Source organism: Tachysurus vachellii, chromosome 3 (assembly GCF_030014155.1).
Source record: "Tachysurus vachellii isolate PV-2020 chromosome 3, HZAU_Pvac_v1, whole genome shotgun sequence".
In the NCBI taxonomy this organism is placed as follows: Eukaryota; Metazoa; Chordata; class Actinopteri; order Siluriformes; family Bagridae; genus Tachysurus; species Tachysurus vachellii.
This window is the reverse complement of record NC_083462.1, coordinates 17511524-17535821: the sequence shown is the minus strand read 5'-3', so window position 1 is coordinate 17535821 and position 24298 is coordinate 17511524. Positions and strand designations below refer to the sequence as shown.

Below are 24298 nucleotides of genomic sequence, written 5' to 3'. Positions count from 1 at the left end.
TTCACGTGGAGCTGCACGTCAAGTACAGTAACAAGAGGGATTAGAAGTGACAGAGCAATAATTCATAGTAGACACAGGACAATCTCTGGGTTGTCTCTCAAACACACAAACACACACACACACACAGTGTATCATATGATCAGACTGTATCGGGTTTTCCCACACGTGGCTCTGTGAATAATGCGATCGCATGAAAAAAACAGATTAATGTGAAGATGTGTATCACTGAGTTATAGCAAGAAATAGATGAAGCGATAAGCAGTTTTAGAAAGAAAGAAAGAAAGAGAGAAAGAAAGAGAGAAAGAAAGAGAGAAAGAAAGAGAGAAAGAAAGAAAGAAATTATAAAAATAAAAAAAATCTGGAATAAATGAATGATGCAATTTAATCACATGAAAAATTAATCAATCATGTCAGAATAAAAAGCAAGTTGAAAATTAAAACAAAATCACACAAAGAAAAAACAACAAACAAAAATTTGAAAATAATTGAATTAAATACATTTTATATATAAAACATTAAATGTGACAAAATAAATCACATGCACTACATTTGAAAAATGAAAACAGAAAATGAAATGAATTAAATTGGGGGAAAAATGCAAATGAAAAATAATGAATAAACTACTAACAAAAAAGGAAGAAAAAAATTTTAGAAATAAACTAAAAATGGATGAATTACAAATGTAAACCATTTTTTTAAATGAATCATGTTGGAGAATAAAAATCACAAAGTAAATAATCACATGAAAAGATCGTTTGAAATAAAAAAAGTCAACATCCACAAATCATGAATGAATTATATTATAAAAAAAACAACTGAAGCATGCACTACATGTGAGGTGTGTAAAGAAACAGAAAAGTGTCCGGTGTGACTTTAGTGTAACGAAGCCTCTGAATCGTTTGTGTTAGACTCACTTCTGTGTCTCCTCTCAGAACTCGCCGCTTTAACGAGGATCCAGTGGGAAAGTTTCAGTAACACGACAGATCTGTTTTTCTTTATTTTACAGAACGTTGTGTTTGTCACGGATGAACTACGTTCTTGGATCCTGTACAGAACACCAGCGAACGAGGGAAGCGACAGGACGAGTGCGTCCAGTAAATTACATCTGACACCCATTCAATTACGCTACTTTACTCTCTGGACCGAGAAAACAAACTCAGAGGAAATTCTGCTTCTAAAGGATAAGAACGTTTACTTATAATACAGAGTGCTCAGGTGCAGAAGTATTTGCCCCCCAAACATTTCCAATCTGGAAGTGAAATGAATCTGCATACAAATGTAAACAATAAGGAAGTAAAATCATATCATTTGCAAAATTGTTTGCTGTCAGTGAAATTCTACATTCTGATTGGTCAGAAAGTGTTGATTAGTTCTCTGTTATAGCAGCTATAACAGTGAGACAGGTTTTTTATTATTGTGCTCCTTCTAACACCTTATGGTTTCAATATCAACAGCTGATTCATGTAAACGGACAGATTCAAAATGTACGATTGTTAATAAAACAAGGAGATGTTTGTTTAACATTTATGGAAAGAGAATCAGAGATAAAGCTGTAACTTTTATCCTGATGTCTTCAGGACAGAGGAGTAAAGGCTTCATTGTAGTTTCTCTGTACCGAGACAAGACGTGGGATTTTTGTCTTGTTAACGTCAATAAAGCAAGAGAGAGATGGTGATGAAGCCGGCTATAATGTACAGTCCTTTCTTTAAATAAATACGTAGCTGTAAACAACTCTAATTTTTGCTCGAACACATCCTACAATTATCCTCTATGTTTCTTGCTTAAAAGACTCCGCAGTCATGTTTTCCTTCGTCAAGAAGGACTAAAGAAAGAAGAATCAATTAATCAGATTCACTCACATGAACAACACTACACTGGGAAGATTCCTGATCAGTTTGGGCATGACATCTAAACACATGACTATCTAATCACATTACTATCCAATCACATGTCCATACAATTACATGATTATCTAATCACATGAAATCTAATCAAATGACTATCCAATCACATGACCATGCAATACATGACTCTCCAATCACATGACTCTCCAATCACATGACTCTCCAATCACATGACCATACAATAACATGACTATCTAATCACATGAAATCTTATCACATGACCATACAATAACAGCGCTATCTAATCACATGACTATCTAAACTAAGCACAATCTAAATCACATCTCTGTTCAATCACACATGTCAGTTGATCGTGAATGCTCCAGACTTGTTTATTTGATTTGTTTACTTATTTATGGATGCTCCGGATTTTAGAGGAAAGTCCTGCCTTTTGTACTGATCTAGGATGATCCAGGACATCCCAAAAGCTGTAACACGTGACACTGAAGGTATCTAAAGGTTTTCTGGTTACAGCCATTGTTGACATTTTAAAAACCCACTCGTTGTATGAAAAGCTCTGTTTTCAGTCTCTCACTTCTGGATTTCCAAGATTAGTAAATATTTTAAATGTGCAGTGATGGATTTAGATTTGAGATGCAGATCATGACGACATTCACGCAGATGGCAGAATGTTTTACAGATAAACAGAGAAAGTGTGTGTTTGAACTCGATAAACATTAATCATGGGGATGGAAACTCTTTGGCTCCCGAGTGACACCTATTGGACACTTTCACAAAAAGGGGATTTAATTTGCTAAATGAATCTGTAGCCTTTCTGTTGTGTAAATCATTAAAGACGAGCATTAAGATGTCGCACGTGACACCGGGAGCCCCGACACTCGGTACACAATCTGCTTGCTATGTTTCTTCTGCTTTTCTCTCCGCTAACGTCAATCCTGCATATGATTTGTCTGAAAACAATATTTACACCCGGTTTCAACATCCACGAGTGTGTAATTAACCAAGCAATTATACACTTCCACTGAAGGAGCCCAGAGGCTTAAAGAGAAGAACAGAGAGGATCACAGGAAGTCTGGAGAACACGTCAGAGCAGAAGAACGGAAAGGATCACAGGAAGTCTGGAGAACACGACAGAGCAGAAGAACAGAGAGGATCACAGCTATACACACATACACACACGCAAGCACACACACGCGCGCGCACACACGTTGTTATAGCACACACACACACACGTGTGGGTACAGCATGCACGGCGGCTGGGAATTGTAAAAGAGATTAATGGAAATAATCAGACCCACAACAGCGTGTCTAATCTACTACCATTGTGTCTGATTAGACAGGCCTGAGTGATCACGCTAAACAAATTAAACTGGAATAACAAACAGGTCAAACCTCCTTATTAAATGTCGGAATTACTTTATTTAATAAGCTTGTGCGTCTCTATGACCAGCCAAAAGTTTGTGCACCCTGGTGCGTCTGCAAATGTCCGAAGAACAATAAAGATACATAAATATTCCATTTTTCCTCATTTTCACTTGACATAACATCACTGATCCTCCTCCAAACATGTCCATGATTTATTTCTAAACACCAGAAGGGAAACTTTGAGACGCACAAAAGCCACATCAATCAGCACGTACACTCAGAAAATACATCACTGTCACAACATCTTTTACTGGAGTCAGAAGAGTACAGTTGGATCTGACAACACTGACATACGGTTAGTATACACATCACAAACACACAAACAAACACAAACACACACAGACACAAACACACAGCATGAATAAATCTAGCAATAAGATCTGCGTATGCATCCCAGACTAATAAAAACACCTGAGTCGAGACATGGTGAGCGCATCACAAGCAGGAAGTAGAAACAGGAAGTCAGCATCAGTGGTCAGGAAGTTTATTATAATTTGTTCTTTATGTCAGGTTCAGTTCTCTGTGCTGTCTGAGACTGGGTTTAATAACAAAGTGGTATATTATTAAAAAAAAATCATCAAACTCTCCCAGTGGGTTTCCTGCAACCCAGTGTCGGCGCCAGAGAATAGAGAATGAGGGGGCCTCATGTTTAACTGGGGGCGCCTATCTCGTTCACATACTATTACTATTATTAAACTTCAATAAACATAATAAAATATTAAACGTGTCACTCACTGTAAACTATAATTTATCATGACTCTAAAGTGCAAGACTCGCGAAAACACACGCAAATTAGCCACCATATAACCAAACATACTAAAGCAAAAAGGCCTCTTACGTTTAGAAGAGCTGCAGGCGACGAGAGGAGGAATTACATTTTTTGAAGAACAAGGTCCTTCAACGAATGGCGAAATTTTTTATTTTTTTTGTAAAGTCCCGATCAAATGCAAGATGCACGAGTTGAGACTTACGAGTGTGGCTCATTGCTCGTCTGTGGTCCGTAAAAACGTTCTTTAGTGCCGAGAAGGAGTTCTCACACATGGCAGTGGAGGCCCCGAACGTGACCGCAACTTTTAGCGCAGACAAAACACTGGGCATAGCTTCCAGAACTTTGTGTTGTTCAGAAAGAAGTCTCATAACCGTCATTTTCTGTTGACTTTCCTCTGTCTTAATTCTGGAGATATATTGCTTTGCAACGATGCATTCTGTTTCCACAATGGTGCAATTTGTTAAATCCATAATAGGCTTCATAGACTCAACATTTAAAAACGTCTCACTGTCTATCCCCAAATCTCAGGCGTCATTGGGCATCAAGGCAGGATACACCCTGGACGGAATGCCAACCCATCGCAGGGCGCACGCGCACACACACAACACACTCTATGGACAATTTTCCAGAGATACCAATCAACCTACCATGCATGTCTTTGGACCGGGGACGGGGAGGAAACCGGAGTACCCGGAGGAAACCCCCGAGGCACGGGGAGAACACACACACGCACACAAGGTGGAGGCGGGAATCGAACCCCGACCGTAAAGGTGTGAGGCGAACGTACTAACCACTAAGCCACCGTGCCCCCCAAATAAATAAATAAATAAATAAATAAATAAATAAATAAATTTGAAGTTTAAATGAATTTAAAAATATTAACAAAATATAAAATACTATATATCTACTGTATCCCTATCACCGTGCCCCCCGGCTCTGCCTTCACCGAGTCCTATTACTGGGGCGTCGACATTCTCATCAGTGGTGTTAGTCATACTTGAACTGAGCCGTTGAGTTGTTTTCTCTGTTGAGCTGGTGAACCATTTTCTTATATCCATTGTTAAAGATATTTTGAATTAAAACAATGTTTTAGTAGATGTTTTCAGACGAACTCCGCAAACTTTAGAATAACGATTTCACTGACCATTTAGCCTACTGATTTACGTTACTGACGTAGTGGCAGCGTGAATGTAATTGGCTGTGAATGTAATTAGCACTGCATTATGGGTTAGTACAATTATTATTATTTTTAATTAACTTATACTCTTTATTCTTTAACCAGTATTCATGGTATAATAAAAGTAATTTGTAAAACATTTTTTAAAATTAAGTTCGTTATTATTTTGAGGAGTAAGGGGGCACAGTGACTCAAGAGGCCGGGCCACGCCCCCCAGGGCCCGCTCGTGGCGCCGACACTGCTGCAACCCCCTAAAAACACAGGTGGACTAGTTATACTAAACGTGTGTGTGTGTGTGTGTGTGTGTGTGTGTGTGTGTGTATGTATATGTGTGTGTATGTATATGTGTGTGTGTGTGTGCGCGGAAAGGCCGCATTCTCGTCTCATTAACTGAATGAGTGAAATAAATGTAAATGTCATGAATGTTTATATTAATTTATTGCTATTTATGCCTCACCAAACATTATATTGTACAGATTTTATTTATTAATCTTGTTACAATAACCCATTTTAGACATAAACAACCTTCAAGGAAACATTTTATATAAAAACAACAGCAGCGTCCTGCTTAAACATACCGACACCAACTCCTTTATAGCGCGATACTGACATCTGGTGGCTGTTACTGGAATTGCAGTGAAATGACTGCGTAAAAAATACTTTAGAATGGACACGAGAATGAATTAATTAGCGATTTATCTACCAGTTTCAGGAAATGTTTCTGATCTGTGGGTAATAAAACGTCTAAAACTTGCTCTCCATTAACCCCGGAGTTGAAATAAATAAACATGAAAAACCTGTTTGTAATAACTATCAAGAATTTCTCCTAATAATCTAATAAGGGGTGGAAAAAAGTGGAATTTAGGTGAAGAAAAAAAAATTATACATATATATATTCATTCACCTGCTTTTGCCTAACAGTCATGTACCAAGATGTATGCTAATGCTAGTTTGATCCCAAATTGGATTTTTTTCATCCTTTCCTTTTAATGATATAGTAGTTTTACACTTTACATTTATTATGATATAAATGATTATTTCAAAGAACTGGAGCACAGCATGGGTTGAGGACATGATTTATTTCCTGTATTATAATCCATCATACTCACTGAGCTCAATTTAAACAGGAATTGAAACCAAATTTAAAGACAACAAAAAAATCCTCATCTGCACATTAGACTTTTAAATAAACATCACGAGCGCAACACTAAGCCCTTTTACAACAACTTCCTGAGCTCCACAAATCAAAAGATTACACTAAATAGGTAGTACAAAGAACAAAAAGCTTTACAGATCATCTTATGTCCTGTTTAAGTGTATAAGAAAATATTTTTGTCCGAAAACATAACAGCAGCAGCAGGAAAAGTAGAAATTTTCTTTTACAAAAGTGAAGTGATCAATGTGTAAAAAAAAAAAACAAATCAAATCAATCAACCCCTCACTTAGGTTTCATACCTTGTATCCGAAGTGAAACTAATCCCAATACAAAAATATATATGTGTAAAAAAAAAAAAACAAGTTATTTAAAAAAAAAAAACAACTAAATATACATGTAATAGATTTGTTCTTGAGAAGGGATTAGATAAAATAACGAAGGATATACATTATTCTGTTAAAAAAGGCGATCCAAAAAAAAGTAAACTGAAAGATGTGAACAGCAGTTAATGATGGGAGTCAATTTAAAATTTAAAGCAAAGGCCAAAACCCAAACAAAAGAGAGTCATTTGAAATCCTGATATCTGTGGCTTTGAACTGCCTTTTGCCTGAGGGCCATCAGGAGCTGAGTGGCGTGTAAAACAGACTGTCTGATTTCACACACATGCAAATGTCCTTGAGCTGCAAACCAAGTGGTCAAGTCAAGTGGGGGAACAAAAAGGAACACAATTAAGATGCATGAACTGCAATTACACCAAGGTGGAGCAGAAACTACCTGGATGCCAGACTCATGGCCATGAGAAACGTGTAAAAAAATGATAACCCAAGACATTTATCCGTGAACCAACGGCACACCATGATGTAAAGCCCTCTTCCACATGTAATAAGTGGAACGTGGAGTGAGAGGAAAGTAAGACCTGAACTCTTTAAACGTAGGGAAAGATTTTTCCTCAAAGCGCTGCTGGAGGAACAGTTTGGCCTTGGCCTTGAAGTTCGCCAACGCCACGACATCCATCACGAACATCTGCTCGTTATTGTTGGTCTTGTCAGACAGAGGATAGTAGGATTTGGAGTATTCAGGGCTGGTGCTGATCATATGGTTGTTGAGGTACTCAGCATTTCCATCAAAAATAAAGTGTTCCTTGTTTTCTTCTTGCGTTGGAATATCTGCTCTGACGTCAACACCTTCCGGTTTCTCAACCTCAAAACTCAGATCAGACACTTTCTCTGCTTTTTTATACCTCCAGAGCCAGTAGAAATATGATGATATCGAGGGAAACTTCAGCTTGAATTTGTACAGTGATAACTTAGACTTCTGAACACATGCTTTAGCTTCCTCTCTGAGTTTCTTCTTTTGCAGGTAGATCAGTCGGAGACTCTTCTGACTGCACCTTGAGAGCCGGACTCTCTGGATTACTCTTTGAGTCGCTAGCAAACCTGGCGGCAACAGCTTCTGTTTGGGGTTCTGGATTTTATCCAGATCCGAGCATTCTTCCCCGTTTCCTGACAGATCTTTGAATGGAGTGAACAGCAAGGCTTCCCTCCTCCAATTGTAGTACGTTGATCTGGAGATTCCTGGGAACCTTCGTTTGAAAATGCGGTATGGAAACGAAGTGTTGGTTGCAATGCAGTTCTGAAGGCTTTTCTTAGCTTTTTGCATCAGGGCAGCGTTCTGAAATCGATCTCCTTCCAGTTTTTCAGACTTGAGTGCCAATATGCTGGAGAAGGTCTCCTGGACTGGCTGCTTCATGGTCTCCGGGGAGGACCAGCAGTCCTGCTCGTTGCTATCTCCAGGGCTCACTTCCCCGGTGGAGCTTCCAGAACCGATACTTCCAGTAACCATGAGTTCATGTTTCCAGGCATAATACGTGGATCTGGAGATTTCTGGAAAAAACTCTCTGAATTGGTTCTGGGGTATAAGCTTGCCTTCTTTATAACAGGCCTGGAAAAAGTGTTTGGCTTCATACCTGGCGACTGATTTCTTATGATACTCCATGCTTTGCCTCTTCCAGCGATAGAAGGTGCTCTTTGTGATGTTGAACTTGTCTTTCAAGGTGGAGTAGGAAAGCTGTGAATCCTCATTCAGCAGATCCAGGGACTTTACCGATGACAGCCGTTGCTCACTTCCTGGGCTTCCGATTTTGAGATCAATTGCATGAATTAATGCAACAAAGTTGCGTGGTTTGAAAATGGAGCAAGCCTCAAGCTCGCCAGACCACATAATGTGGAGGGTCAATGGCTCAGAGTCCTTGGGCCATGTTCTTGGACGGATAAGGCGATTAAAATAGGGCCTGATCTTGAGATTAAACATTGGGTAAATGGAGTAGATGTTGCACTGGAGGACGGAAGCCAACGCGTAGACATGCCACATGTTCGCAAATGAGCTAGGAAAGCAAGAAGCCTTGACGTCAGCATCAAAAATGGCCTCCAGAACCTGCATAGGTAGCTTGAGCATGTCTTGTGACTCTTCAGCGCAGAGCGAAAACCTGGATGCCTGTAACATGACCTTGGAATCGATCATGCCGCACAGGTAATACTGCTTCCACAGGAGCATCTCCACCACTGTCCTGACCTGCAGCTCTAAGCTCAGGCTTGTGGAGCCAACCATAAGCATGCTCGCTGCATCAAACAGCAGGTTGCCCTCCCCTCTGCAGACCAGAGGAAGCAGGCCAGCCGGGGCGTCTGCCGGGTAAAGCCTGTGAGCCACGGCATCAATGCCCATCCAAGAGGATATCTCAGAGCACACTGCTGTCGGAAGGCAAAAAGGAGCGAGGACTTGCTCTACCTCAAGGGCCACTTTTATCAAGGCGTCCAAGCCCATGGACTCTGTGGCTTCCTGGAGCTCCTCCAGCACAGAGAGCACCAGCTCTTTCCTCTGAATCATGCCTGCAGTGAAGAAAACAAGGAGAACATCGGGCTGGCATCAAGTATGGATGAAATGCACAATAAAATGGTGTAACGTGCCACTGATTGTGATTAAGCTAAGCAAACTGATGGACTTGTGATGTGCCACAATAATGATTTATTCAATAAAGAATAAAGTTCATCAGCTGCATGATGTAGACAAAAAGTATAAGAGTTTTCTAAATAAGCTGAAACACGAGAGATTTCAGTTTAAATGAACAATCGAAAAAGAAAAAACAAAATAATGTCAAAGCCGAAATTTCTTAATACATTGAGAGCATTTCCACAATTTAGAAACAAACTTATCTTATTGTGAAATATCAAGAGAAATAATCATGATTAAGAATAAAAAAAAATTCCAAATGCATGAAACAAAAATGAGCACAATAAAGTTTAAATGAGAGTAAAGCAGATTTTCACGCTGTTTGATTTGAGATTTAAAAAAGAAAGAAAATACACAGCTGTAGCTTTTAACCTGATCAGGAATAAATGACTAGAGCAGTGATTAAGACCACAGAAAATTATTTCAGCACATTAATCAGACAATCAGCTTTACTGAGCTTTACTGAGCTTTACCTCGGCGTGGTAACAAAACAGAGAAAATCTTCCGAGTGTTGAAGTTTGAATTCAGATTTTAAAGCAAACAAGTCCAATAATCATCACTAGGCCTTGTGGGGTGTTTAAAACACTGCGTTTTGGTGCAAACCACAAATAAAAGACCCGCTTGCGTTCTCAAGCTCATAGTTCAACTTTAAAAAAACTCTTACCTTAATATAAAGCAGCTCCTCGTGTGTGTATGGGTGTGTGTGAGTGTGTGTGTGCGCGCGCGCGGAGATGAAGGAGCAGTGTGTGGATGCGAGTTTACTCCATGACTCAGAAACTGACTCCGAGCCGAGTTCATACGAAACGAGAAGATCCTCCTCCAGGAAATGGTCCATCACACGCTTTCAGGATTGGAAAACGCACGCACGCGCGCACACACACACACACACGCACGCACGCACGCGCACACACACACACACACACCACACATTTTGGCGTTACGGTTTGTGTCTATTCACCAAAAGGCCATCAATGCCACGGGCGTCTCCATTTAAACAAGACTAATAATGATCAAATGGTTTGATCTGAGGTCATGCAAACTGTCAGGGCAACTCAGTATAGATCCAGCAGGGTATATTTAAGGGTTTTTATCCTTTAAACGCCCAAAATACATTTGTACACATTTGTGCATACAAAATTTTATTGTTTGTGTTGTTTTGGAAAAAAAAAACCTTTTGACAAAAATCTAAATTTAAGCTTTGTTGCTCAGATAAGTTTATTAACACAAAACATTTACTCAGAAAGCAAGAAAAAATATGAAGAAACTTTCATTCTATTCAGCTACAATTCAGCAAATCTGTTTCTATTTAAAATTCATTTATATTAACAGAAATATACAGGAACCTGCTGGGTTATGGGTTATAAATACAAATAATCAGTGAAGTGAGGATTAAGATTGGAATTTTAATCTAAAATAAAATAAAGTCTGTCAAGTTGGAAAAAAGTGGAAGATTTATTTATTTATTTATTTATTTATTTATTTATTTTAGTTGATACTCAAGAATTTCATGTTTCAAATTCAAATTTTATTAATTTGTTCTTGCTACAGAAATTTTTAGAACATTCGATCGAGCAATAAGCAAACTCTGACTTTTACCAGTTTAATAAAATTTGACAAAACCTGCTTCATTTCTTTACTCTTTACCTTGACACCAGAAATGAATTGATGATTTTACACTTTTCTGACATGCAGGAGGGAAAATGTCCAGAAATGTCATGGGGAGAATTTTATCATGGACATTTTAAAAGCTGTTATTTAAAAAAGCTTTAAGAAGATTTTCCATGTTTAAGGTTCAGTCTGATGTGAACTGGTGCCTGGAGTCGTGTGTGTAACATGAAAACGTTAAGGTGAACATTGTGTTGAACTGATGCTGTGTGTGACTCAGATGACAGAGTACAGTTTTGTGGATTAGACACTGAGAGAGAGAGAGGGGGAGAGAGAGAGAGAGAGAGAGAGAGAGAGAGTAGACGGTGTCTGTAGATGGAGCTGTGTGTGAGACGATGTGGTGTGTGTGTGGAGTTGTCGTGGTGTGTATCACGCCCTTGTTGTTCCTCAGTGATTTTTAACACCTCTCTCTGTCTGCATTTTGCACGTCTTTCACAGCACCTTTTGTTCCAGGTGCACAGTCATGACTGTTTCACTCACAACCCCCCAATCACCCCTCCCCCCCAAACTACCCCATCCACCCCCAGAGCCCCAAACAGCCCTCAGACCCCCAGAAACAAGCCCCCTTTTCTGAATAGTTTCTTTGATAAAAAAAAAAAAAAAAAGAACCACAGCCCACTTTGCTATGAACTTTAATATATTCACTAATTTTACTGTTTTTCAAATAAAATCAATTCTCAGATCAAATCCAAAACAGCATGTGTGTGTCAGGGACTGGGCGTAGTTTCAAATCTCAGTATACTTTTGTCCTTTTCTGAAGAGTTCTAGTGAGTGTCAGTGTGTGTGTGAGAGAGAGAGATAGACAGAGAGAGAGAATGTATGTTTGTGTGTGTGTGAGAGAGAGAGAGAGAGAGAGAGAGAGAGAGATAGACACAGAGAGAGAATGTATGTTTGTGTGTGTGTGTGTGTGTGTGTGTGTGTGTGAGAGAGAGAGAGAGAGAGAGATAGACACAGAGAGAGAATGTATGTTTGTGTGTGTGTGTGAGAGAGAGAGAGATAGACAGAGAGAGAAAATGTATGTTTGTGTGTGTGAGAGAGAGACAGAGAGAGAGAATGTATGTTTGTGTGTGTGTGTGTGTGTGTGTGTGTGTGTGTGTGTGAGAGAGAGAGAGAGAGAGAGAGAGAGAGAGAGAGAGAGAGAGAGAGAGATAATGTATGTTTGTGTGCGTGTGTCTGTGTGGTTGTAAGAGAAAGAGAGAGAGAGAGTGTGTGAGAGAGAGATAGACAGAGAGAGAGAATGTATGTTTGTGTGTGTGTGTGTGTGTGAGAGAGAGAGAGAGAGAGAGAGAGAGAGAGAGAGAGAGAGAGAATGTTTGTGTGGGTGTGTCTGTGTGGGTGTGAGAGAGTAAGAGAAAGAGAGAGAGTGTGTGTGTGTGTGAGAGAGATAGATAGACAGAGAGAGAGAATGTATGTTTGTGTGTGTGTGTGTGTGTGTGTGTGTGTGTGTGAGAGAGAGAGAGAGAGAGAGAGAGAGAGAGAGAGAGAGAGAATGTTTGTGTGTGTCTGTGTGGGTGTGAGAGAGTAAGAGAAAGAGGGAGAGTATGTGTGTCTGTTGTATCCTTAGCTTGGATGGTTGTGAGTTTAAATCCCAGGTTCACCAAGCTGCCTCTGCTGGGACCCTGAACAAGGCCCTTAACCCTCAATTTCTCAGTTGTACAAAATGAAATAAAATGTAAGTCACTGCGTCTGTTAATGCTGTAAATGTTTGTTGTTGTTAACATTCATTTCTTGGCCTGAGTTCATGAAATGTTGAGATCATGGTGCAGGTTACTGAGAGTGGAGGAGTGTGTGTGGAACATCAGTGCAGTCTGAGCACATCTGACTCCTTTGTGTGTATATCAGGATTCAAAACCATCCGTTCAAAACCACCTTCTTTAAACACAGACACACACACACACACACACACAGAGTACGTTTTAAATGCTAATGGTGCAACGTTGGTGTTGGCTCCGCTGGTCTGCTGCATGCTGGGCACTGGGCTGAGTGTATGTGTGTGTATGTGTGTGTGTGTGTGGGGGGGGTTGTTCAAAGATCAGGGGACGAGGGGAACCCAATGCCTTTTGTTCTTGAGCTTGGCAGTGTGAGGTGAGGACGAGTCAAGATCAGGTCCTCGACACCTCCAGGGATCGTCACAACATGAGGCTCTGAGACACACCACTGCTCTCAGCTCACCTTTGTCTTCTCTCTCCGCTTATCTCATTAACTCCAGAATGCTAAGCACAGCGAAGTGAAGATAAAAGATCACAAACATTTTAGACTTCACTGTTTTTAGTCTCTCTTTGAGGCGTTTGAACACCTCGCTTCAAGCGCTGAGGGCAAAATGCAAACTTCTCTCATTCTCTCTCAGTTTAGTTTGTAAACCTGAGCAGCATCTTTAAATTCCTCCGACTCGAGTGAGCAGCTTCGAGATGTTTAACAGAAACAGTTCAGAAGAAGCATCTAACAAATGTTTCATAAATAAATAATATAAAATAAAATAAAAGTGATTTAACTCTTCCATATTATATGCTGTATTAAAAAAAAGAAAGAAAGAAATGAAAAGAAAATACAGTATCAAGGATTTTTTAAATTGTTTTTATTTATTTATTTATTTATTTATTTATTTATTTATTTACTGATAGACTTTTTGTTTTATGTATTTTTGTGTCTATTTTTGTCTTACTCCAGTATACCTTTCTTCATTAAAACACAACAGGTAATAAAAAATATTCAAATAGATTATTATTATTTTATAATTATTTTATTTTTATTCTTATTTTCATAAATGTACAAAATGTCTAACTATAATTAAATGACCTTAATTATTTGTTTATTTATTTATTTATTTATTTGTCAGTTCATCTATCATTTGCTTCATTTTTTAAATATTTATGTAGAATTAAAATGAAATTAAAAACTGTGATTTTTTATTTTTTATTTTTTTTTTTTTTTTTACCAGGACAAACATGTTGTACATAAACATGAAGGGAAATAAATGCATTGTTTTCTGATTTCAAAAACCCTTGTCACCTGCAAAAAATGTGTGTGTGTGTGTGTGTGTGTGTGTGTGTGTGTGTGTGTTTGTGTGTTAATGAGCAGTGTGTGAGAAGGAATCATCTGTTTCCTGTTCACCTCAGTGTGGTTTGACTGACTGGTTTCACTGAAACTGATCTCTCTCCAAAAAAGAAAAAAAAAAAAAAAAAGTAATTCTTTAGACTCTAAGTCACATTAGAGCTCATTAATAATCTTACACAGTCTTTTATTTGTGTTCACAGAGGATTTAATTATCTTTTTTTGCTCATGACAATAAACTTGAAAGTGAAATTCTTTTTTTTTTTTTTTTTTACAAAAAATGAGTATCTTTAGTTAATCAACATGATTTCACCTCATTGATTTCACCTCATGATTTCACCTCACCACTGTTGAGATATCACCTCACTGTTACGTTTGGCCCTCAGTTCGTGTTGCTAAACATTCTGTATATTTCTATAAAAAACTATTAACATCAAAAATTAAATTTTTTATGACATTATGAGAGAGCTTCAAATATTTACAAAATGGCTGAAATGGTTTAATGAAATATTTATTCTACATTAAAATAAATCTCCCTATGACGTTACACTGCTTTTCATTTTTTGTGTATTTCGATTCATTTTGTTCTCAACACACAGTGTTTTATAAATTCAGTTCTGTATTAATGTTATTGTTCTCCAGCGTCTGTGCTTCATTATAAAGATTTATTTTTTATTAATTCTGTTAACTGGTCATAAACTCTTTAGAGTCAAATCCTCGACTCACCAGTCAGATGAACGACTCAGATGCCGGAAAGAGGTTTATCAGAAGCATTAAGGGGATTAAAAATGGTGAAAATGGATGAATGAATACATAGAAGAAAGAAAAAAGAAAAGAAGAAAGAAAGAAAGAAAGAAAGAAAGAAAGAAAGAAAGAAAGAAAGAAAGAAAACAACTCACCAACTCAAGTTTATTCTGAACCTTCAGCTAAACGAACCGATTCATGGAGCTGAGTCATTTGAGAACGATTAATTTCTAGTAATTATAATTTCTGTTAAGTAGTAGACTATAGAACACGTTTTATTTTTTTTTCTTATATTCTTATTATTATTATTACCGAACACTTGGTGACAAATAGAAAGCCTTTGTTCCTTCTCACAAGCAGATATTTAATAGTTACTTTGAAGAGAAGAGCACAAAAATATTACAGAACAATCTTTAATCCAACAAACAGACTCTCGGTCAGAATTGAGTTGACCAACAAAGTGTAGAGTTTAGTTCAGAGATTTAAGTCAATAAGCATTGAATACAAGCTTCACTACAGATCAGATTTACTTTCACCTGATTTAACCTCTTAACGTGATCACCTGCTTATTAGAAATCTGCAGTGTTTACATCCATCAAACAGCGCCATCTAGTGATGACCATCAGCATAATTTCAGTTCTGTAGAGATGTTTGTGGCGTGCAGGTCATAATCCAGCTCATGATACAGCTGCGTAAGACATAATAATTAAATAAAATAATATCTGCTCACGGCTAATAGTTAATATATGACAGAGATAGAAATGTTGTTCCTGAAGCAAAAATGTAATAGAATATTCTTACAACAGTTCAGCAGGATGGAGTTAAAAAAAAACAAAATTCTATTTCTCTTGCACAGATGTTCCTTCTTTATCACAGAATGTGTCTGTATTATTATTATAACTATTGTAATGATTATTAATGTTTTCAGTCCCTGTTTGTGTAGTAATTGTTCTCAGTGTTATTTTTCTTGCTTTCTTTACATTATCTCTGAATTAAAAGCTAATAGCTTTTAATTCCAGGTTTGTTTATTTCCTTCTCCAAAGTGACATGACATACAGCTAAGTACAGTGACCCGTACTCAGAATTTGTTCTCTGCATTTAACCCATCCAAAGTGCAGCAGTGAACACACACACACACCGGCCACAGCATAAAATAGCTGCCCACTGCTCCGGGTGTGTGTTCATGGTGTGTGTGCACTTTGGATGGGTTAAATGCAGAGAACAAATTCTGAGTATGGGTTACCATACTTAGCCGTATGTCACGCCACACCGTGAACACACACCCGGAGCAGTGGGCAGCCGTTTATGCTGCGGTACCCGGGGAGCAGTTGGGGGGGTTCCAGTGCCTTGCTCAAGGACACCTTTTTTTAATAAGATTTAATTAACCATTAAAGAACAAAGAAATATTTAGGAACATTTCTTTTTAGAGTGTACAGTGTATAAAACAAGTTAAAGAACCAGTTCAAAATCATTCATTTTAGTGTAGAACCCTAAAACAAAGGATTTCTTTTCTGGTTCCCCAAAGAACATTTCAGTAAATGTTTATGTAGAATAAAAGAACATTTTTATAATCCAAAGAACCTTTTTCCACTCAAAGGAACCTTTTGTACATCCAAGAATCAAGATTCAAGAGTTTTATTGTCGTTTGCACAGTGAGAACACAATGGTTTAAACCGTACAATGAAATTCTTACACGTCACCCTTACAAAAAGAATAAAATACAGTATTTCCACACTAAAGACAAAGAACCATTCAAAAACCTTTAGTTTTTAAGAATGTAGCATTTTCAGTTTATATAATTATCCTTTAGTGTTTAGTTCTTTCTAAAATATTTAGACCTTTAATTACATTCATTAATAGATTTATTTAAAAAAAAAAAAACGCATTGTATATAATCAACTGTCTGCCTATCTCTCACAGAACAACCTCCAAGATCCCAACAGTCTAGCAGCACATTAGACAGAGACAGCCCTTTGGATGTCTCTGAGAAACTACATGCTGCTGGATCAGCCAAGCTTCATCCATCCTCATCCTCCTCCACCTTCAAGCAGCGTTTGATATGGTCAACCACAAGATTCTCTTTTCCACCCTCAGGAGTCTTGGAATTCGCAGATCAGGATGAAAAAGGTTTGCTTCCTACCCGGAGAGTTGCTCATATCAGGTAACATGGAGGGAGGGGTGACATCTGCTCCACGCAGACTCTCCACTGGTGTCCCACAGGGTGTCCACTGGTGTCCCACAGTACATGGTCGTCTCCTTTTCTCTCTGTATACTCATGCTCTTGATAATACTCAACTTATCTTCTCCTTCCCTTCCTCAGATACCACAGCTTCGGATCGGATCTCAGCATGTCTGGCAGACGTATCATTGTGGATGATGGCTCATCATTTAAAACTCAATCGTAGCAGATCATCAGGTGATTCATCCCCAGGTCATGATCTTGCAATATCCCTGAATAACGATCTGATCTCCCCTTCAGTCAGAGCTCACAACTTTGGGGTAACCACTGACAATCAACTGTCCTTTTCATCTCATGTTGCTAATGTGACTCGCCCATGTCAGTTTCTTCTCTACAACATTAGAAGAACTCGGACATTTTTATCCACACAGGCTGTCAGGTCTACATATGAACACAATTTGTCCTCTGTAAATGATACAAAATGCAGCTGTGTGACGTCTTCAACCTGCCTAAGGTCTCCACACCACCTCAGTGCTGCGCTCCTCCACTGGCTCCTGTAGCTGAACACATCAGATTTAAAACACTGATGTTTGCCTGCAAAGTCAAAAACAGAACAGCTCCCTCTTACTGTACCTCAAAGCTCTGATCACTCCTCACACTGCACCTCGCACCTTCAGATCTCAGGGTAAGAAGGAGGAACACATCAAGACTCTATTTGTTCTTGCACCCAGGTGGTGGAATGAACAGCGAGTCATGACAGGTGAAGACCTTACTCTTCATCAAACACTTCACCTAGCACTTTTCCCTGTTTGTTTATGTGTATATTAACACTAGTGAGACTTAAAAGCACTGTTGTTATTAAATGTCAATTTAATTTTATAGCTTTGATTTTTTTCTGGCTTTGTGTCTTGATGTTATAAACAAAATTTCTTTTTGTTTCAATTTGTTTAATAATGGTACGAAAACTTTTAGACAAAATCGTAAACGCTTATGAGAAACTATAATGTGAGGAATTTTAATAAAAATATAAATTAAGGCTTTTTTTTTAAAAAAAAAAACGTGTGTTTGAGACTACGCATGCGCACTCATTTGCTTACAAATAAATAAATATAAATAAATAAAATCAATATGTTGATTAATCTTTCTTTAATGCAGTTCATGACATCACCTGATGTGTTTTTCTCTCCATTGAGACAAATCACCATCCATGTTTACGTGTTTAGGAAGGTAAACAAAACAAGTAAACAGAACCCTGAGACCATCTGGTGCGCGTTTATTATCATTTTATTTTAGATTTTTCCCCGCTCCCTTCTTCCTCCTCCTCTTCCTCCATCAGGAGGTTCCGCCTCTTGGTGGATTAATGCATCTACTGGAGGAGCTGCTTATCATTTCCATCGCATCACATCACAAACTGGAGAACATAAGGAGATCATGTTAATCCATCCATCATAGCGCAGGGGATTGGGAATGTCGGGACTGACGCGGGAATGGCTGGGAATGTGCGGAATGAAGGAAGGTCAGCCTGAATTACTGAGCTGAGAGTGGAGAGAAAGAGAGAGAGAGAGAGAGAGAGAGAGAGAGAGAGAGAGAGAGAGAGAGAGAGAGAGAGAGAGTTGGAAGGTGTTGGATAATGAAGGACCGGGGTTTTCTGGATGAACGAGGCAAACCAGCCACGTACACCGGCGACAAGAAAGCGAAAATGGCCGCTCGGACCAACCAGCAGTGGGTCAGATTAGCTACAGTGTTCGCTTATGTTCTGTCTGTGTCTCTGGCTGCCATCATCCTGGCCATTTACTACAGTCTGATCTGGAAGCCGACTCTTTCTGGATCTTCCTCCAGACGGCACGAGATGTCGGTTATGAGCTGTGCATCATGGACCATTAATGAGTCCCAGAACAGCACAAACGCTGCTGATGTCTCACACACCAACAACACGAACGCATCATCACTGTTGACGAAGGAGAACAACACCCCATCAGCCTGGTTAGTCGACATCCAGAACACAGCAGAACCGAGCCAAGGTTCTACAGACGCACAGCCGAGCCGCGCGCCAACGCAGGAAGACGCAGGACACGAAGATTCTTATAAAAAAGCCGTGCGGACTTTCAAGATCACTGAAAGACCCCAGTTTGATTACGGCTTTGACGGGTCTGGGAGTGATGGCGCAAAAGAAAGAGATGCAGAAGAAACAGTGGGAGAAGAAGAAAAAGAAGAGAAGGTTCGGACGCGTAAAGCCGCGTCTCCAAATGCAGAGCACTCGGAGCGGATTAGCGGAAAGAAACACGCACATCATCACCGTAGATTCACGCACAAGGACACGGATTTAGCCCAGGGATCTTCTGACGAGAACATTTTCACAGACTGAATAAAAAGTGTGAGTCTGAAATACATGTTGGATGAGGAACAGATTTAAAAACCAGCTGAAGATAATGGATTATTTTAATTACTTAACTCTCGTTTTGTTTTCTGTAAGGAATTTATTAAACATAAATATATGTTTATATATATATATATATATATATATATATATATATATATATATATATATATATATATATATATATATGGAATAGAGACAGATGATTTAGTTTTACATATTTATCTAACTTAGAGAGAGAAAACACTGTGCTTGTTAGAGTATTAGATGCTATAATACATTATATTACTCTTCATACTTAAAGCTCATTTAGATTCAAAGATTCAGGAAAAAAATATATTCTATATTATTATTATTATTATTATTATTATTATTATTATTATTATTATTATTCTTTTTCAAACGCATTACACCACATTTTAGTAATTTCTTTAAATCAGTAAGTGAAATCTTTATGATCCATTAACACCAATTTATTAAATGACAAAAACACCGGTAACAAATCCAGCTTGTAGGATGTTCTTCTCAATTCAGCAACGACTTTTATGATTTTACAGTCACAAGTAGTTCTGTTAAGAAATGGAATCTGTTCTATTAATATTTTGTGGAAACGAGAATAGAAATGTTAGTTAGGTCGATGAAATAAAAACAGATTGAGTCTTTAATAATTATTGATTAAAATTTATGCTCAGATAAAACAGAATTTTATTCTCATATTATATGAAATATAAATGACATTATGGATGTTGCTGACGTAGGATTTAACCTCTTTTATCGTCTGTCTACATTAAAATCAGATATTTAGCTAATGCCCCGTGTCTGGAGTTACTGAACAGTCAGTTGTGTAATAAATCAGAGGTTTATTACACTCACATGAGCTCAGAGTCTTCTTAAAGAGCAACATTATGGAAAAAATATAAATATAGAAAAATGTCCTGCAAACAGGATATGAAAAAAAATTCGGGGCTCGAGTTATTTCAGTGACAAGGACGTTGAGTACAAAAAAAATTCTTTGGATCAAACTGCAGATATTTTAAATGGATGATGATGATGATGATGATGATGATGATGAAGTTTAAGTGTATGATATTTAAAACAAGAACTTAGAAAAGTCTGATAAAAAGATATAAATAACTGAAAGCAATCATTGTTCTGTTGAATATAAGGGGACCTGAGTAACCAGTGAGTCAACAATAAACAAAAACAAACCATTTCTTTGTATTTATTAAGAAACAACATGTGACTTACTTTATAATCTACAAGTTTCTCAATAATTATATTTCTGTTACACTTTTAAAAATAAAGGTACCAAGAAGAACCAAAAAGGGGTTTCACAGTGATGATATAGAAGATCCATTTTTGGTTCCACAAAGAACCTTTCAGTAATGTTTATTAAAAGACCCCCTTTTTTTCTTAGTGTCATAAAGACCATAAAGACCAAAACCATCTTATGGCCTGAAGAACCTTTTGTGCAATGGAAACGTTCCATGGATGTTTCATAGAAACATTGACTGTAGAAACAGAAAACCTTTTAAGAGCCTTTATTTTTAAGAGTACTACACTCTTTTTTGTAAAGAGTGTACACTCATTTGTAGAACAAATGTTCTACAGAGAACTGGTTCTAATTGAAGAACCTCTACAGGATTCTTCTTATTGAACTTCTGGCAGAGACAAGTTTAGGGATAAAAGAGTGTTTAGATAACTCTGAGAAAGCATTTCTATAGTGTTTAGTTTAGTTAATTGTTCTTTAATCACTTAAGGATCCTTTCCTAGCAGGCAGAGAACCCTCTGATGTAGAAAACTGGAGAGCCTTTAGGTGTGATGGAGGGAACTGGGAACCTTCTAGAATAGAAGAGTTATCTTTTCTGCCCAAATTAACCAACAAAGTCACTTCAGGTCTGGAACACTGATGTGGTTCTGTATGGATCCTTTAGTCTGGAAGATCAAGCTAAAAATGTTTAATGTTAATATTGTGGAATGTCTGTGAAACAAGTTCCTGTTATCTCTTACTTTAGAGAGCTAGGCTATAAACACTCGTTTCCACTCGTTAGTCTGTTAATTCTCTCTCTCTTGAAATTAAATGAATTATAATCTTATACTTGGTGTCTTGTCATCGTTTAATAGGAAATGTTGGATCGTTTGGAGTGTCGTTATTATTGTTATTCAGTTATTCCACATGCCGCAGAGACGAGCGATTTAATCAGCTGCAGGCGACGAGTCGGTTAATAACCACAGAGAGGTCTATAATTACATCGTCCCGTACGTTTTGTCTGTCTCACACACGTCTAGTTTTACAATTGCACAAAAACCAGACGAGACTCAAACAACGAAGGAGCAGATGAAGCATCATATAGATAACATCATATCTTATTGTTTCCATAGCAACAGCTTATTCAGAGGGACTCTAAGGAAAGAATCTCCAACGTCAAAAGTAAAGCTGAAACTATTCCGACGTTCCATTCTTTTTGCATACGGAAGCAAATGTCTTTCCTTTCCGAGGACGTTCTTCATGTCACAGTTTGTGTAAACAAACAAACTAAGAAAAGCTGCAATTTTAGACAAAACAGTGAGCAAAATCTTATCCAGAACTAATCCATCGCACGGGTTATACAGCTTACAGAGGATCTGATCCCAGAAAGATTACGATCAGCTGAAGTTTACTTTAACTGCACTGTTTACTCTCCTGATGTCTCAAACATTTCCTGTCAGTACATTTATCCCTCGTTCACTCTTAAAAAGTCTTTTCATTAAATCATGTTTCACAGGAATGACTGATACTGAGCTTCACTGTATGTCTGAAGAAAGTCTTTAATGACGCACAAACATTTAATCTTCTCACAGCCTCCCAAAAGCCCATGATGATGACTATAAGCTCTGATCATGCAGGAAAAGAGGTTATGGACAGATTAACACTTTTTATTACCATCAGAATAGAGACTTTTTCTCTCAGTATAAAGACGTGTCTGATGTTGTGTGTGAGTCTGATCTAAAGTGAGTCAGGACTCTGTTGTTCTTTCAGTGTGTTTTAGACATGTGTTTTTCCCTCTGTTGATAATCTTACACTGCATTTTAGTGTTGAAGAGAAATCTGAGCTGCTTTTTAGATGAACAAACACTTGGAGCATCTCAGAGAGCAGAAATGGGTTTGATATCAACATTTTTTCTGAAGATACAAACATCTGTGTGGAGAAAAATGAACCGAATCTTTTCTATGAAAATATCACCTCTAGTATTGTAGAGAAAAACAGAAATAGTGATGAAACTCCACACATTCTTAAAGTCCTGAGTGTCTACTTTCATATGAGCTTCATATTAACACCACTGTGGAGTGAGACATGAGGAAGACGTTCAGTCATCAACATGGACACGAGACAAACAGGAGGAAATTCATCTTTCAGTATAAGACATAAACAGACTCCTCTCACCTGACTGTAGATTTGTATTTCAGTGAATTAATGGGTAAATAATAACAGATAAAATGGTAAATGTCATTATTCTGTTTTTTGTTTTCCTTCGTTTTCATTTTCCACATTCAGGAAAAGTAAAATTTCAGTTCCTTCTCTACTCTACAGTATATAAACCTGCATTTCTTTAAATCTACTGCTTAAATATACAGATAGATAGATAGATAGATAGATAGATAGATAGATAGATAGATAGATAGATAGATAGATAGATAGATGTAAAGTAAATTAGTTTATATTAGCAGGCTAGTTAGGTTTTGCACACATTAGTTCACTAAAATATCTAGCCAGTTATTTTTCTGAATTAATTTCACTTTACTACTCAGAAAGGTTTGTACACTAGCCAGTTAAATAGCTAGATCAGCTAGTAGTTAGATTTTGTAAACCGGCTTAGTCAATAGTTACGCTTTGTAAATTAGCTTAAGTTAACTAACCCATTAAGTTTTGTAATATTTTGTAAATGAACCCTTTTTGAGGTTTTTACTTTAGCTTGTTAAATTAGCTAGGTCGTGTTTGTTGCTATTGTGCATTCATAAGTGTGTCAGCTTAATATTAGTTAACTAGTTTTGTACATAGAATCATAGTTTTCATTCCCACAGGGGTATTAAACATTTGCTAAGCAGAAAGTGTGTGTGTTAAATCCTTTACTGAAATAATGCTCCTCTGTATGTTTCCCAACCGGCTGATGAGTCACTGACCAGTAATGACATCAAGTGTGTAAAGCACAAGAAAATATTTAAATAATACTATTAATACAACTAATAATTACAAATGAGTAGAAATAAAAGTACACAGCATCTTTAAATGTTTAATGTCATAACTCTTGTTGCATGTATCTATCTGTTAATTTTACATATTTTTGTGAGGGATGCCAATAATTCTGAAACCGACTGTTGTTGTTAGGGACAAAGCCGCCGGTGCTCTGTGTTATTATGAATATCACTATAAACACAATGCAGCTGCGAGAGTGAGTCTGTGATGCTGTGGTGGAGATCAGACGCCTCACTGTGACGCTAAACAGATCCACTGCACATTACACATAGATAATAATCAGTTCACGACACACAAACACACACACACGCACACACACGCACGCAGGCACACACACAGACACACACACACTCACACACACATACACATACACAGACAGACACACACACACACAGGCACACACAGGCACAAACACAGACACACACTCACACACACACACAGACACACAGACACACACACACACACACAGGCACACACATGCACACATACACACACAGGCGCACACAGGCACACACACTCACACACACGCGCACATGCACACACACACACACACACACACACACACACATATACACATAGAGACACACACATACACACACACACAGGCACACACACACTCACTACACACACAAACACACGCACACACACAC

The 24298-nt window shown here is 37.9% G+C and overlaps 1 protein-coding gene across 1 annotated transcript; it reads right to left on the bottom strand.

Annotated features, from left to right (window-relative positions):
- Positions 1-6826: 6826 nt before the first annotated feature.
- On the bottom strand, positions 6827-10186 carry vrtn (vertebrae development associated). Its single transcript, XM_060864943.1, has 2 exons — positions 10063-10186; positions 6827-9277 (listed from the first exon to the last, which is right to left on the bottom strand). Exon 2 carries the CDS (start codon positions 9273-9275, stop codon positions 7224-7226), a length of 2052 nt encoding a protein of 683 aa, XP_060720926.1. The 5' UTR covers positions 9276-9277; positions 10063-10186; the 3' UTR covers positions 6827-7223.
- Between the last annotated feature and the right edge of the window lie 14112 nt (positions 10187-24298).